The sequence below is a fragment of the Rhinoderma darwinii genome, chromosome 9, assembly GCF_050947455.1.
Source record: "Rhinoderma darwinii isolate aRhiDar2 chromosome 9, aRhiDar2.hap1, whole genome shotgun sequence".
Classification (NCBI taxonomy): domain Eukaryota; kingdom Metazoa; phylum Chordata; class Amphibia; order Anura; family Rhinodermatidae; genus Rhinoderma; species Rhinoderma darwinii.
In genome coordinates, this window is record NC_134695.1 from 91,968,149 (window position 1) to 91,982,039 (window position 13,891).

General features: G+C 41.0%; 1 protein-coding gene and 1 long non-coding RNA gene across 2 annotated transcripts in view; one reads left to right on the forward strand and one right to left on the reverse strand.

The window, feature by feature from the left end:
* Nucleotides 1-10,414, forward strand: part of LOC142661175 (uncharacterized) — an 81,679-nt gene extending 71,265 nt beyond the window's left edge. Inside the window, exon 3 of the long non-coding RNA XR_012850666.1 lies at nucleotides 10,269-10,414. This is a non-coding gene — a long non-coding RNA (uncharacterized LOC142661175). The remainder of the gene's footprint in view (nucleotides 1-10,268) is intronic.
* The window catches only part of PLCG2 (phospholipase C gamma 2), a 124,974-nt gene that overhangs the window by 96,332 nt on the left and 14,751 nt on the right, over nucleotides 1-13,891 (reverse strand). The window contains exons 3-5 of the mRNA XM_075838475.1: nucleotides 4,506-4,649; nucleotides 3,971-4,064; nucleotides 1,435-1,482 (exon numbers count right to left, since the gene is read on the reverse strand). Of these exons, the coding sequence (XP_075694590.1) occupies nucleotides 1,435-1,482; nucleotides 3,971-4,064; nucleotides 4,506-4,649 (286 nt within the window). The remainder of the gene's footprint in view (nucleotides 1-1,434; nucleotides 1,483-3,970; nucleotides 4,065-4,505; nucleotides 4,650-13,891) is intronic.

Sequence of the window (13,891 nt, forward strand, 5' to 3'; positions counted from 1 at the left end):
GGGAACCCCTTTTAATCTTGAACCCAGATCCAGCATGTGGACTTTAGTGGCCAGTTAGACCAATTTAGGAGTAAGTTTTTTTTTTTTTGTTTTTTTTTTAGTGGCCAGACAACTTCCAGAATTCTTTTAGAGGTCAAAAGAAAAAAAAAGTTTGGTGCCAATGACAAGTCCGATATAATCGATCTGCAGACAGATCTGTTTGGGTCTTTTGGACCTCGTTAGCATCGAGACAGGCTAAGGTCAGTCATCTTTTCTCTGTACAACTTAATGCCCTAATGTAATGAGAAAACACTGGTTGTAAAAACAAATCAAATAGTACGACCATAATTTTTTTTAAAAATGGTGTATTTCCCTCAATGGAATATTTTTTTTCCCCTGGAAAAATACAACAATGAAATAATTTTATTCTCTGAGAGACTTGATTAAACTCGGCCATTGGCCAAACATTGAAGAAAATCACACCCTGTTCTTCCTGAATGAACCTCCTGGGTTCCGAGACCCTTAGGACAATGGAAGAAAGGCTCAGATCACATGAGAATGAGCACAGTGTCCCAGCACATCCTGTCAGTCCGGTTAGGAGTCGCCGTCTTGCTTGGCAACTCTAACCTGTGACTTTCCAGCTGTTGCCAGACTACAACTCCCAGCTGAGAATTGTAGTTTCGCAAAAGTTAGAGGGTTTAGGGACCATTCTGCTAGGCTTTTACATAAGTGCATGTCCACGGGAGTGCAGCAATTGATATCCTACATTCCTATGATTATCAATACTTCTATACCACCTTGTGCCCACCAGTATTATAGGGATACAGCCTGCAGCAAGAGAAGAGTCTACTGATTTTGTGGGAGGCAGTGACCTGCCCATTCATGGAATTCTGTTAGGACCAGAACAGTCTCATGGTTTCAGAAGGACGTGAAGATAAGTATGATGTCACATACTGAGAGATAGTGAATGGAGTGGTGTCCTCAGCAGTACAGAATATTTCAGGAGAAGAGTGTGTTGATCTTGTGAGAGGCAGTGACCTGTTCTCTCATGAAATTATGAAATAACAAAGCCGTGGTGTAAAATATACTTGTTTATAAAAAGGATTGTATGAAAGAGTCTGGTGTTTATCCAGAAATAGCACCACTACTATCCATAGGCTTTGCCTGGTATTGCAGTTCAGTCACATTCACTTAAATGGAGCTGAGCTGCAATACTGGACATGGCCAATGGACAAGAGTGGTGCTATTTCTGTGAAAAAATTGTCATTTTTTTTCTCATGTAAGGCAAAATCAAGCAAAATGACGCCAAACAGACAGTCATATGCATATGGTCCGAAAAAAATTGGTGAATAACAACAGACTATTGCTTTCTAAGTATTTGTACTTTTATTGGGGCCTGTCTAGCAGATAACTTTCCATTAGTAGAAGTGAAACATGTGAAGAATGTCCTCTTACCTGTTCCTCCTGGTCTGATCCACGGCGTAGATCTGCTTCCTCAGCCAACTATGAACACAAATAAAAAACATTAGAGGTCAATTCAACTCATACATTATTTTTTTATCGACTTGTGTCCTCATTTCCCACTGTGTCCAGTGCTGGACCAGAAGTTCTGGAGGCCTCCAGCACTAGATATCCACATGTTTTTGGAGCACTACCTGTGTCACCAGTGAATGTCAGTGGGACATGATCAGGACAGGTATTCTGGATGTAGACAAAAAGAAGGTTTCCATTTACTTTGATTTTCAGAGATCTTGAAACGCAAAGTAGGAAGTTTTAGAACTTTTTGTTATGCAGTGAATTTAGTTTATTTACATAAAACCAGAAGACCCTTATAAGCTAAGTGTTGCTTGTCTTTGAGAAGTTTGAGACACTGGCCCACCAACATAAACTTAGACCAGGCAGTCACAAAATGCGCCAAATTTATGATAATGCTGTATATTAATTTTGGAGCGTCTTGCATGATCTGTTGGACACTTTTCTCTTCCTTATACCATCTTTGATTTGGCTTATTTTGGCCCCATTTTAAGCCACACACCCTTTTCGAGGCACCTTTAGAATGGGTCTCGTAAGGTGCAAGCTTCAAAATTGTGCCAATTTGCGCCAAAATTTGCCAAATTTTTCGACGCATTCTAGACCCAGACACAACAGTAAATCTACGCCACTGTTTTAGGCCCTCAAATCCTGTCGTCTGGATACTTATTGCAAAATGAGTCATAAAGAACTAGTAAGTTGGGTTGATTAGATTGATCAAGGTCACTTCTCAAAAGATCAGGAGTTTCTCTGTTGGTTTGTGGTATAATGAGTCAACCCTCCAATTTTAATATTTGCACCAACGTAATTTGAGACACTTCCTTTACTCCAATTAAAATAACTACATTGAATGATGGCGCTTACTTCAAAGGAGCAAACCTGTGAATACAGGAAAACCATAAGGCCAGGGCTACACCTAAACTTTTGTAGTACTACGGATTGATTTTTAACTATTTATTTGACAGCTGGAGTCCAAGATTGTATGCAACTCAATGTACTCATTTGAACTTCAGCTGTAGCTCAATAGTTAAAATCAATTCGTAGCACTACCAAAAGTCTAGGTGTAGCCCCGGCCAAAAGGCTGGGCCTAGACATAGCTTCTTTTTTAGGAATAGGAATGCATTTAGCTTTAATATTGCTTCAAAATCACTCCTGTCAATGGAGATGGGAAGCTGAGAACAGGCTGACCCAATCCCATGGGAATTTTTTTAAAATTCATATTCTATAGTTCTACAGATCTCTAAGCTCAGAGCTCCCAGCATCCCCTGATTGTTCAGTATCTGCTGGAAGTTCTGGAAAATAGTACAGGCTCTAAGGGTCCTCTTACACGGCCCGACGTGGGCCGTGTAAACGAGCGCCGATCGACAAGACACCTCGTTGATCGGCGCTCCTTTCACAAGGAGCTAGTATGGGGACGGGCGCTCATTACTCTGATCGCTCGTCACTATACATTTCTATCATGTCAGCAGCACCTCTCCGTGTTCAGACAGGAGATGTGCTGCCGACAACGATATTTTAGGCTGCATAGGCGATTCAATCAGCCGATGAACGAGCGTTTGCCCAATAATTGGCCTGTGTCAGTACAAGGTAACTAATGCAATGTATTTGTAAAGTGACTCAACTGGTTATGTAGATCTTATCTAGAGTATTCAAAGGTGAACCTACATTTTGAACCTCTTTATCCTAGTCTGGGTTCATGGGAGATCCAAAGACAAGATAAATAAAGGTGTCATGGCACCTGGGGACAGGTTCCCTATTTACCAAGACTGCACAGGACCTGTGGACACCTTCCCTTCAAGTCATGATACACGGTGACACCTTCCCCTTACGTCACGGCACGGCACCAAAGACATTCTCTCCATTCCTCCATCTCATGAGCCTGGGGACACTTTCTCACCATGTTGAAACTCCATTTGCTCCTCATCTTGACAATAGGGGCCCCATTCCCTCCGTTTCATAACCTGAGGGGCTCCATTTCCTTCATATCAAGATTAATGTTGACCGCAGAAGACACATTAATGTCCAGGAGACACTTCCAAACTCTTGACATCTGAGGACACCTTGTCTCTAAGGCTCTGTTCACATCACGTTTTGGCCCCACGTTGAGCACGTATGCCAAGATTGCCCCGGACGTACAAGCTGGACATACACATAAGGCTCCTTTAGCCTGACAGATGACGAGTGGCTTTCATCATTAGTATACATATATACATTTTTTGAGATATGGAATAGCACTAGAAGAAGACTTTGTTATTCCGTACTTCAGGATCCCGCAAAAAACGTGTACTGCGCATTCCGTTAAATGTTACGTCATTGGCATTTCAATATCTTTTCGTGAAGTATCCATTAGGCCTAGTTCACACTAGCGTGCCTACATTTAACGTATGCGTCTGGCGCTTTTCCCGATTTATACCTTAAACGTAAGCCAAAAAAACATGATGTGAGGAAAAGAAACACACACCTTTCTATGATGGTTGGCGTGGAAGCCAAATTCACTTCTTCAATTAAAATATTCAACCCGCATCTCCACCTCTCGGCATCGTCCACAGAGTCCGCTGCAAGATGAAATGTGTCAGTAAAGACAAGACTCACCTTGACCAACCCATGAAAGCCCATCAGCAGACACAGGCTACTTTATAACTATATTGACAGCCTGTCCCTGCTACTTTATAGGCAGAATATAGGCTGCATTCTGCAGATGTTCTCACGCGGTAATGCCGGTTTCAGTTTGCCATAATATGTGCACATTTTAGCGTCTGTATTATGACAAGAAGACCCAGACACCCAGCAGTTCTACTAAACCGCACTTCGATCACCATCCCTATGGTGACCTCCGCAGAACCATGAGGAGTCCAAATATTCCGTCCATAATAAGGACGTTAAAATGCAGCCATATTATGACCGCCCTTACAAGCTGTCCTGCTCTAACGGAAGAGCACCTAATGGGTTTATTAATAGGGTTTTGAGTCACCATAGCGTCTTGTGCCATAGCTTACCTTCCAGACTTAACGTGTTGAGCACAAATTGGCTTCCATAGAAGATAGTAAAGCAGCAATCTTCCTTCAGTTTTGAGGCTTTTCCTCTCTCAAAGTCCCTGCAATTTTTTCCCTGACGGATTTCCTTGATTTCGGAGAGGTCCACTGCAATAAAACACATTCCAAATCAATAGGGAACAGGGCTTCTGGATTTCAGTCCATAAATACCAAGCCTGTATTTTGCGTTCTTCTAAGCATGTAACGTTACACATAGGCTATTAGATGCACTTGTAAGGCTTGCATTTTATAAAAGTTTGAGTCGTCGTATTAAGATGAAAATGTTATTCCGCACTTTTAGTGCCAGCAGCATCTAATAACAAATATGAAATTTTAGGTTTGAGACTGGAATTTCCTGGAAAGTAATGGTGTGCAACTTTTTGATTAGGACGCCTTCAAGTGTCAGTGTCATTATTCTAGGACAGTTATTCCATACTTTTTGACCACGAGAGAACCCCTTAAGGCCAGGATCACACACACACGGTTTTGATGCAGTTTTCGGTTCAGTTTTTTAGACATATCCATAAGTGGACACACAAGACAGGAGATGCATCAGTCTTTCATTCCTTGTGGATCCACTTCTGGCTCAAAAACGACATCAAAAGTGTGTGTGTGCGTGCGTGTCCTAAAAAATATTTTCTCTCTTGAAGAACACTAACCGCTACTTTATCCCTATTGTAAAAAAAAAAAAAGGCAATTCTTGCTGCGAAGGATGCCCGTAACCTGGTTCCAAAAAAACAGCCGGATTTCACGGAGCATTGTTCTAGGTCTGATCAGTGTCATTGTTCTAGGTACATAGGTGTACATGTATCATTCCAGTACCTCCAATTAGAGTGTGCACTGTCCTAGAACCTCAAGTGTCAATGTGTCATAATTCTGGGACCCCAAGTGTCTATGCCAGTAATATTTGAGGTACTAAACCTAGAGAAAAAACCCACTGACAGGAGCTGTCCTAGAACAATGATACACCGACCTTTGGGTCACTGTTCTAGGACATCAGTTTATCAGTGAGCCATTGTTGTGAGATCCCAAGTGTCAGTGATTCTGTGTTCCAGGACCTCAAGTGTCATTGTGCCTTTCTTCTGAGACCAAAAGTGTCAAAATGTCATTGTAGGACCTCAAGTGGCAGGGTCTCCACAACTATGGCACTATGTGTCAGTAATTTATTCTAGGACCTAAAGTGTCAGTGTGTGGTTGTTCCAGAACTTTATTTGATGAAAATAAGTGGCTCCTCACCATTGCAATCTAATGTATATTGGGTAATCCTGACTGTCCCCTCAATGGCAGATCTCATGACAATGGCACATTCTCTGACACCACCAAGTTTCGGTGGCATCATAACCTCTTGTCAACTTTGGCACTATGGAATCGCATGTCATTTCTCTGGCGTTCCAAATCGAGAAACAACCAATAAAACATAAAGTAGAAATAACAAGACCCCAAAAACTATTGCTTGGACTTCACCGAGGTCTTCTAATTCACAAGTCAAGTTCATCTCAACTCAAACATGTTCTCCAGGGCAATAACTGAAAACTTCTGGTATAACGATGACCGTTCTCAGGCTGTCATTTAATAGCTCTGTCCCTTACAGTACATGCTTCTTCTAGATAAGACGTTTATGAGAAAGGTGAAGGAAGTGGTTTTACACCACATAGAATGGACGGCACAAAGCTCTTCCTGTTTCTGTCAGGACATGGAGTCTCCCACCAGCACTCAGGAAGTACATAAAATGAACACTTTATAGGCCGTTCAACCCTTGGCCGCCAATCATGCGGCCACGAGCAAAAACTTTCTCACAGGAAGGCAAAGGGTTTAAAACAACGTTATTAAATGCTATGTACGCCTTAGACATATTTATTTAAAAAAAAATATATATATATATTTCAATCAGTTTGTTTGGTGCTAAATACTTTTTGTTCAAAATAATTTTTACTTTTTGAGATACAGCTGCTTTGTATCCTATTTACTGAGCAGCTGTATCTAGCACGGAGACCTGACGAGTTCAGTGTCAGCAGGCAGGATCCACCTGTTATCGATCACATCTAAGTTCATAACTTAGATGTGATCGGTAACAGCTAGATCCTGCGTGTCAGAGACAACCCGTCAGTCCCGCTGACCTGATGGATACAGGTTTCAGTGCTAGATACAGCTGCTCAGTATATAGGATACAAAGCAGCTGTATCTCAAAAAGAAAAAATAATTTTTAATAAAAAAGAATTTAGAACGTTGCACCAACCACACTGATAGACATTTTTATAAAAGAAAAAATATGTATTTCAAAGGTGTACATGGGCTTTAAAGCAAGTCGAATCTCTACACAGACCCTAATAACCTAACTGGTTTAGAGGGGGTGAGAATTGGTAACCTACAGACAGTAGACGAGGGGGCAGAGGGAGAGAAGTAGAACACCTGACTTCAGGATCAGACTCCACACGGGGTTTGTTTGTAGTCTGTAACCATGGAAACACAAGTCTGCAGAGAAACTGTATAGATAAACCAGTTAGATTTTCAATCAGGACTATCTGCAAAGTTGCTTAATTTTTTTAACTTATGTTTTTAGATGCATCGTAGTAACAAAAGTATGATTCCGAAAATGTTCATCTCTTTCTTAAATAGTTGACAACTTTGAGGGTCCAGTTCATTCAAAACACTTTGCATGGAGAAATCCATTACATGTATGTTGCCTGTTAACTCTGTAACCCTAGTCAGGCATGTGAGCAAAAAGCTTCGCTCTGAAGCCTCATGTGCACGGCCGAGCCCTGTGCACGGAGACATTGCCACCATAGTGTGCGGAGCCAGAGACCCTCGCCCTATGATGCTCCCTACAACAATATATGACAGAGGTATTCTCCCATGGAAGTAATACGGCATCTAATGGAGCATGCCGCGATTTGTTTGTCAACTTCAATATGTATCTGCAATCAGAGGCATATAGAGGTACAGTATACCAAAGCAAATACTTGTACAGAGCTGTAATAGGGCACCCATAGAACATGGAGATTTTAGGTAGGCGCGGTGGCGTAGCTCTGGGAGGATACTGGGGCATATGGGTGCGGGGTGCGGGGGGGTGACAACAAACCACATAGCCTTAGCCAGGATATTAAGAAACAGGGATGAGGGCAGCAAGCTAAACCTTTGCTCCGAGTAAAGGAAAGCCTACGGTAGTCGTAATATGGCTGCGTAAGGCCTAATTCACACAGTGTACATTTTGACCCGTAATACAGCGCAGATTACGGAACCCAATTGTGGGCTGCTTTTTGTAAAATCAGTTCACCTAGGAAAGAACTCGTCCAATGTGCAGCATCTGTTGGAGCATGTATTCATGGTTTTTTTTATGCGTACTACGAATTGTTTTTTGATACGGGGGAATGCATGGCCCCATTGAAATGCATTAGCGCTATATATTGGATATGTTAGATCCAGTAACTCTTGTGTGCCAAAAAGAGCAGAATTCTAAACGCAGCTCTAGATATGACTAGAGCATACCACATAATATCTCAAAGTCAATCAAGCCAAAGTATTTGAAGGTTGCCAATTATTAATACCCCTACAAAGCTAGTCAAGTTATCTGGGGTATTAAATACTTCACTCTCATAGTTACTGATCAGAGGAGGGAGATTTTAGTTTCTTTTAAAGAAGCCCTCTCCATACAAAATAGAAAAATATTTTTTCAAAAACATTCCATAAAGCGGATGACCAAGCAGGAAGAAATAAACACGACAGAGGGGAAAATGGAAATAAAACAAAAGCACAGGAAGACTCCAGGCAGCAATTGGAAACAAATAGTAGCTTTCTTTTATGTTCACATAACAAAGCGGAATGACAGGCGTGTTCAGCACTGAGCAAAGACCGCAACAAAAAATTAAAATAAATAGTGAAATTTCATAGCAGGAGCCCCCTGAAAACTGACAAACATCAACCTGATTGCCGTAAAGTTAATGTAGCCATCATTGCTGCTATTGGTTACATTGTACAAATCTTCTGACAATAGAAGACAATAGAATTTTGCTGGGGGTGAAAATGTCAAAGCATTTTTTGTCAGTTCCATGAATGGGATGTGTGTGAGAATGAAGATGTGAGGGACTTTGTTCCTTTGAAAATTATTATTTAAAAAAAATTTTGTACGTATATATATATAACAGTGTATCAGTGTGTTTGGTGCAATTTTGTAATTACATTTTATTAAAAATTATTTTGACTTTTTGAGATACAGCTGCTTTGTATCCTGTGTACCGAGCAGCTGTATCTTGCGCTGAAACCTATATCCATCAGGTCAGCGGGACTGACGGGTTCAGTGACAGCGGGTCCTTGGTGTCTCTGACACACAGGATCGAGCTGTTACTGATCACTTCTAAGTTCATAATATGTGATCGATAACAGGTGGATCCTGCATGACATAGACACCAGGGACCCGCTGTCACTAAACCATCAGTGCTGCAGACCTTACCGGTACAGATTTCAGCACTAAATACAGCAGCTCTGTATACAGGATACAAAGCAGCTGTATCTCAAAAGGTAAAAATAATTTTTAATAAAAAGTAATTACAAAGTTGCACCAAACTCACTGATAGAAATTTTTATTTAAAAAAGTTTTCAAAGGTGTAGATAACCTTTAACACTTCTCTGGCTCCTCAGCATAATTAATTACATTACGGAGTTAAAGGGGATGTCTGAATAGGGGGCCAATTACTTCCGCTAGTTAAGTGACCTCCAACCTGTAGCTTTCAACTGTTGCAAAATTACATCTCCCAGCATGCTGGGTTTCAAGTTTTTCAGTAGCTGGAGGGCAACACGTTAGATAACACTTTTCTAGGGTATGTTGGGCACCAACCATATGTGACATATGTATTGCAATGCAGTTTACGAATGCCTGGAACGGCATGTTTAAAAAGTCACTACTGTTTTTTTCATTATGCTAGTGGTACACCATTATTATATGTCAGAAGGTACCCAAACTGTTAGGCGAGTGTGTGTCAATAAGCTTCTTGACTACTTCCAATACCAACCAGCAGAATTATGAATGAAGCTCTGGAGTATAATGAAAGCAGCAAGTCAGTACAAGGGTATTCTTGCACTTGGGTTAAGCACATGAAGCAGCCCCAGCTTCAACATAGCATTCTATTAGCCATTAATGGTTAGAGGGTGTAGCTAGGGGCGGGCTGGTTGGCATGTACCCGAGTGATGGGTGCTAAAAGGCCACTGCCTTGGCCAGGGTATTTAGATACCGGGACAAACATAGCTATGTGGTCATTATCTGTCCTGATTTCGTAACAGGCTTCATAATGATCCTATCAAAAAAGTCAATGTGAAATGTATTTATTCTATTTTTCGTTTGAATTTTTTTTTTGGCTACCATGTTGCTGTATTTTTTGTATTTTATTTTTTTTTAGAAAGACCTATTTTCCACCTCCCACTGCTACACTAAATGTGAAGTTCTCAGTCCAGGAGTTACTTTGTGTGACTGGATTCTTTTGAAACTATTTTGACCTTTAGTTTCACCCGCCAAAGGCGTCATTTGTTTACGTTATTGTTATTTTTGAGTGGATTTTATGCTTTTAGATATAAATTTCCAATTCATAGTAGCAGATTTTCCTAAGAACAGTCAGTTTGCTGTTCCTCTCAGTCGCAAAAATATGAAAAACCTAACGGGAAAGGTCATAATTTCTATATACAGAGCGCTGTCCGTAACTTTATATATTCACAGTCTCTTTGTTTTGTTTGTAAAAGGAAGAATCAGCGATTTAATGAGGATGTGTTCGTGCCGGGAAGGATATTTGCATATGAAAGCCTTGTCACACAGTATCACCGGGATGATAACCCATGGAACTGAACACTACTGCTCTTAAAATTCCAAAGAAACAATGTTACCTCTCTACGCAGGGTCAATATTCATTAAAATGGAGCCCATGACCGATATTTTTGCCTTTTCTATAAAAATTGTTATTGCTTTTTTATTTAAAAGCTTATCAGCCAATCAGAATTCATTATTCATATTTGGCACTATGTTGGGTTTTGCCTGAGCAGGTCAGAAGCAATGATGGCAATACTCAGACCGCTTTATAAATAAGGACCACCACGGATCTCCTTTATGAATATAGGTGAACTATAGGGCAATTTTATTATGAATAGCTTTTACATTTCCCCTGGCATGATACTAACTTAATTATCGGAGTATACCAACTTTGAGTAGAAAACTTTCCAATTTGACTACCCTTTAAAAACCTCAATGGACAAACCTCTAGTCCTACGTTTACTGGTAGTAACGGGTTGTTGGAATTTCTTTTTTCCTAGAAATACTGTTCTCTTGTCTATGGTTGTGTCTGGTATTGCAGTTTAGCCCCATTCAATTAAATGTGGCTGAGCTGCAATACCACACACAACCTATGGACGAGGGTGGCGCTGTTCCTGGTGAAAACTAAAGACCACTTTTCAGTGGTGTAGGAGTGCACAAGACTTGAGTCAGAGGTTTCCGGTGACAGAAATGTTTGACTATTAAGAAGGGGTGCATGTCATGACAAGAAATCTACATTTGGGGAATGGCATCTGTCTGAGCTCACGGTCTCCAAATGATATATGTCAATGTAACATGTCAGATAATTTTCTGATGGATTTCCCCTTTAAGATCAGTCGGACCAATTGTGAACCTGACGTCTAAAAGTTGACCTCACTGCATCAATACAAAAAAGGTCTAAAGTACAAAGTAGGACATAGATCAGAAAAAAAAACAATGCTATTTATACAGTCATACAAAGATAGCGCCATTTATAGCAAAGAAGGGATCCTGTATGTGAAGCAGAGGAATGTGCCCTATTGTATGACCAATATTAACCTCACATGCAAGAGACATAGTCACCCATATATGATGAACCAGTTTAGCCGGTTCACGTCCGTGCTTTTTTGAGCGTTGAGGACCAGACTCTGTTTAGCCGTTTCTAGTATGCATTCGTTTACCGGCTATACATTTTTATATATATACATCCGGTGCTATCAACTTGATTCTTGCAGTCGTTTTCCATGATTAATGCAGTTTTTTTTATTTTATTTTTTCCTTAATTTAGTACATTTTTATTTTCTTAGCATTTTTAGACTTCTAGTTTACATTTTTTTAATATTTTTTTTATTTTAAATGCTAGCTAATTTTCCTGGTAATCATATAGTGTTACCCTAAAATAAACTATTTATCCATGCCTGTCATTGTCTACTGTCAATTCTGAAATATGTCCAATTTGGTGTAAGTTGGGTTGGGGCTATCAGTACGACAACAGTTGGCGGGGAGGAAGCAGCCCCAGTTGCAGGGGTAATGTGTCCGGTGACCTAGTTAGACCCGGCAACCGCCTCCTGCTGCCGGCATCCCATCGATCACGAGATCACCGGGACCATTAGAAGCAGCAAGGACACGGCTATGTACACCAATACAATCTGCAACAGACCCGTCACCTACCATGTGCCTTTTATAATACTAGTGTCTTCTTATGTGGAACAGGGACCCCCAGTGCAAAAGCTACCTCTGCGCCCCCTAATATCCATGCACTCACATTATGAAAACCCTTTTTTGTAAATTCCTAGTAAACAAAATAACTGCTGCCCAAAAAAAAAATATTGGTTTAAGGTGCAAATAATATGTGGGCCCCCAATCAACCCATATTCAAGATTTTAGCTCCACTTACAACTCCAATAAGTAGGGGAAGCCTAGAACGCGGGGTTCTCCCTAAGGGTATGTTCACACGGCCAAATTTCAGACGTATACGAGGCGTATTTTGCCTCGTTTTACGTCTGGAAATACATCTCAAATACGTCGGCAAACATCTGCCCATTCATTTGAATGGGTTTGCCGACGTACTGTGCAGACGACCTGTTATTTACGCGTCGTCGTTTGACAGCTGTCAAACGACGACGCGTAAAAATACAGCCTCGGCAAAAGAAGTGCAGGACACTTATATACATTATATGCGGGACACTTCTATACATTATATGCAGGACACTTATATACATTATATGCAGGACACTTATATACATTATATGCAGGACACTTCTATACATTATATGCAGGACACTTCTATACATTATATGCAGGACACTTCTTTGGACGTTTTTGGAGCTGTTTTCTCATAGACTCCAATGAAAACAGCTCCAAAAACGGACGTAAAAAACGCCGCGAAAACGGCGTGAAAACGCCGCGAAAAATGCGAGTTGGTAAAAAAACGTCTGAAAAGCAGGGTCTGTTTTCCCTTGAAAACAGCTCTGGATTTTCAGACGTTTTTGTTGACTACGTGTGAACATACCCTTACACATCTCCGGTCCCAGCATATGAAGGCAGAAAAATCTGCCTGGAAAAGAATGCTTAAAAGACAATTTTAATATTAAATCCTTTCAAATTTGGGCTAGATTAGCCTATTCCTGAAGATACCAGGCTAACCAGGTAGGTAAAAGCTAGATAAGGGTATCAAAAGTGAGTGATATTCACATAAAGTTCAACTATTGTAGTAATGCCACATAATCCCAGCTCAAAATGAATAAACTATCCCTACCTGGACTAATAGTAAAGTGTGCACACATGGAATTGAGATCTGATACCTAGCAGAGTGTGCACTCACACCCATATATAACAGCGCAGCACCTATAGCAATAGCGTGCATTCACACTGGACAGAGGTTTAGCGCCTAATGCCTCATGCACATAACCGTTGTGCCACTCGGGCTGTTTTTGACAGCATCCAAGTGGCACCCGATAGTCTTCACAGACCCATTCACTTTAGCGGGTGAATCGGGTCCGTGAAAAATGGTCCGAGTCTCCGATCCGAGGAAAGATCGAACATGTCCTATCTTTCCTCGGATCACTGACGGGACTCGGACATCACACAGGGTCATGGTGGTTTAGGGCCTTCCTAAGCTGCACCTCTCTTCTCATTAACATAGTATAGTAAATGGTGTAGTATAGGCGTTTCTTCTATGGTATGTATGCCCTTGCTATCAATAAAGACATTTTTGTAGTTGCTAATGGGTCTTTTTACACCAGCCAATATGGGTTGTGAAAACGAGCGCCGGTCAACGAGACAGCTCGTTGATCGGTGTTTGTTTGCTCCTTTCACAAGGAGCATCTATTTGGTTTTTCATGGGGACGATCGCTCGTTACTACGATCGCCCGTCCTCATGCATTTCCATAATGTCGGCTGAACATCTCCCTGTTTGCACCGGGAGATGTGCTCCCGCCAACAACCATATCTTTTTCTGCATAAACGAGCAGATCAGCCAATTCGTTCATCGTCTCATCGCTGCCCTGTTTACACAGCCCAATGATCGGGAATGAGCGTTCATATGAACGCTCGTTTTCCGGATCAATGGCTTGTGTAA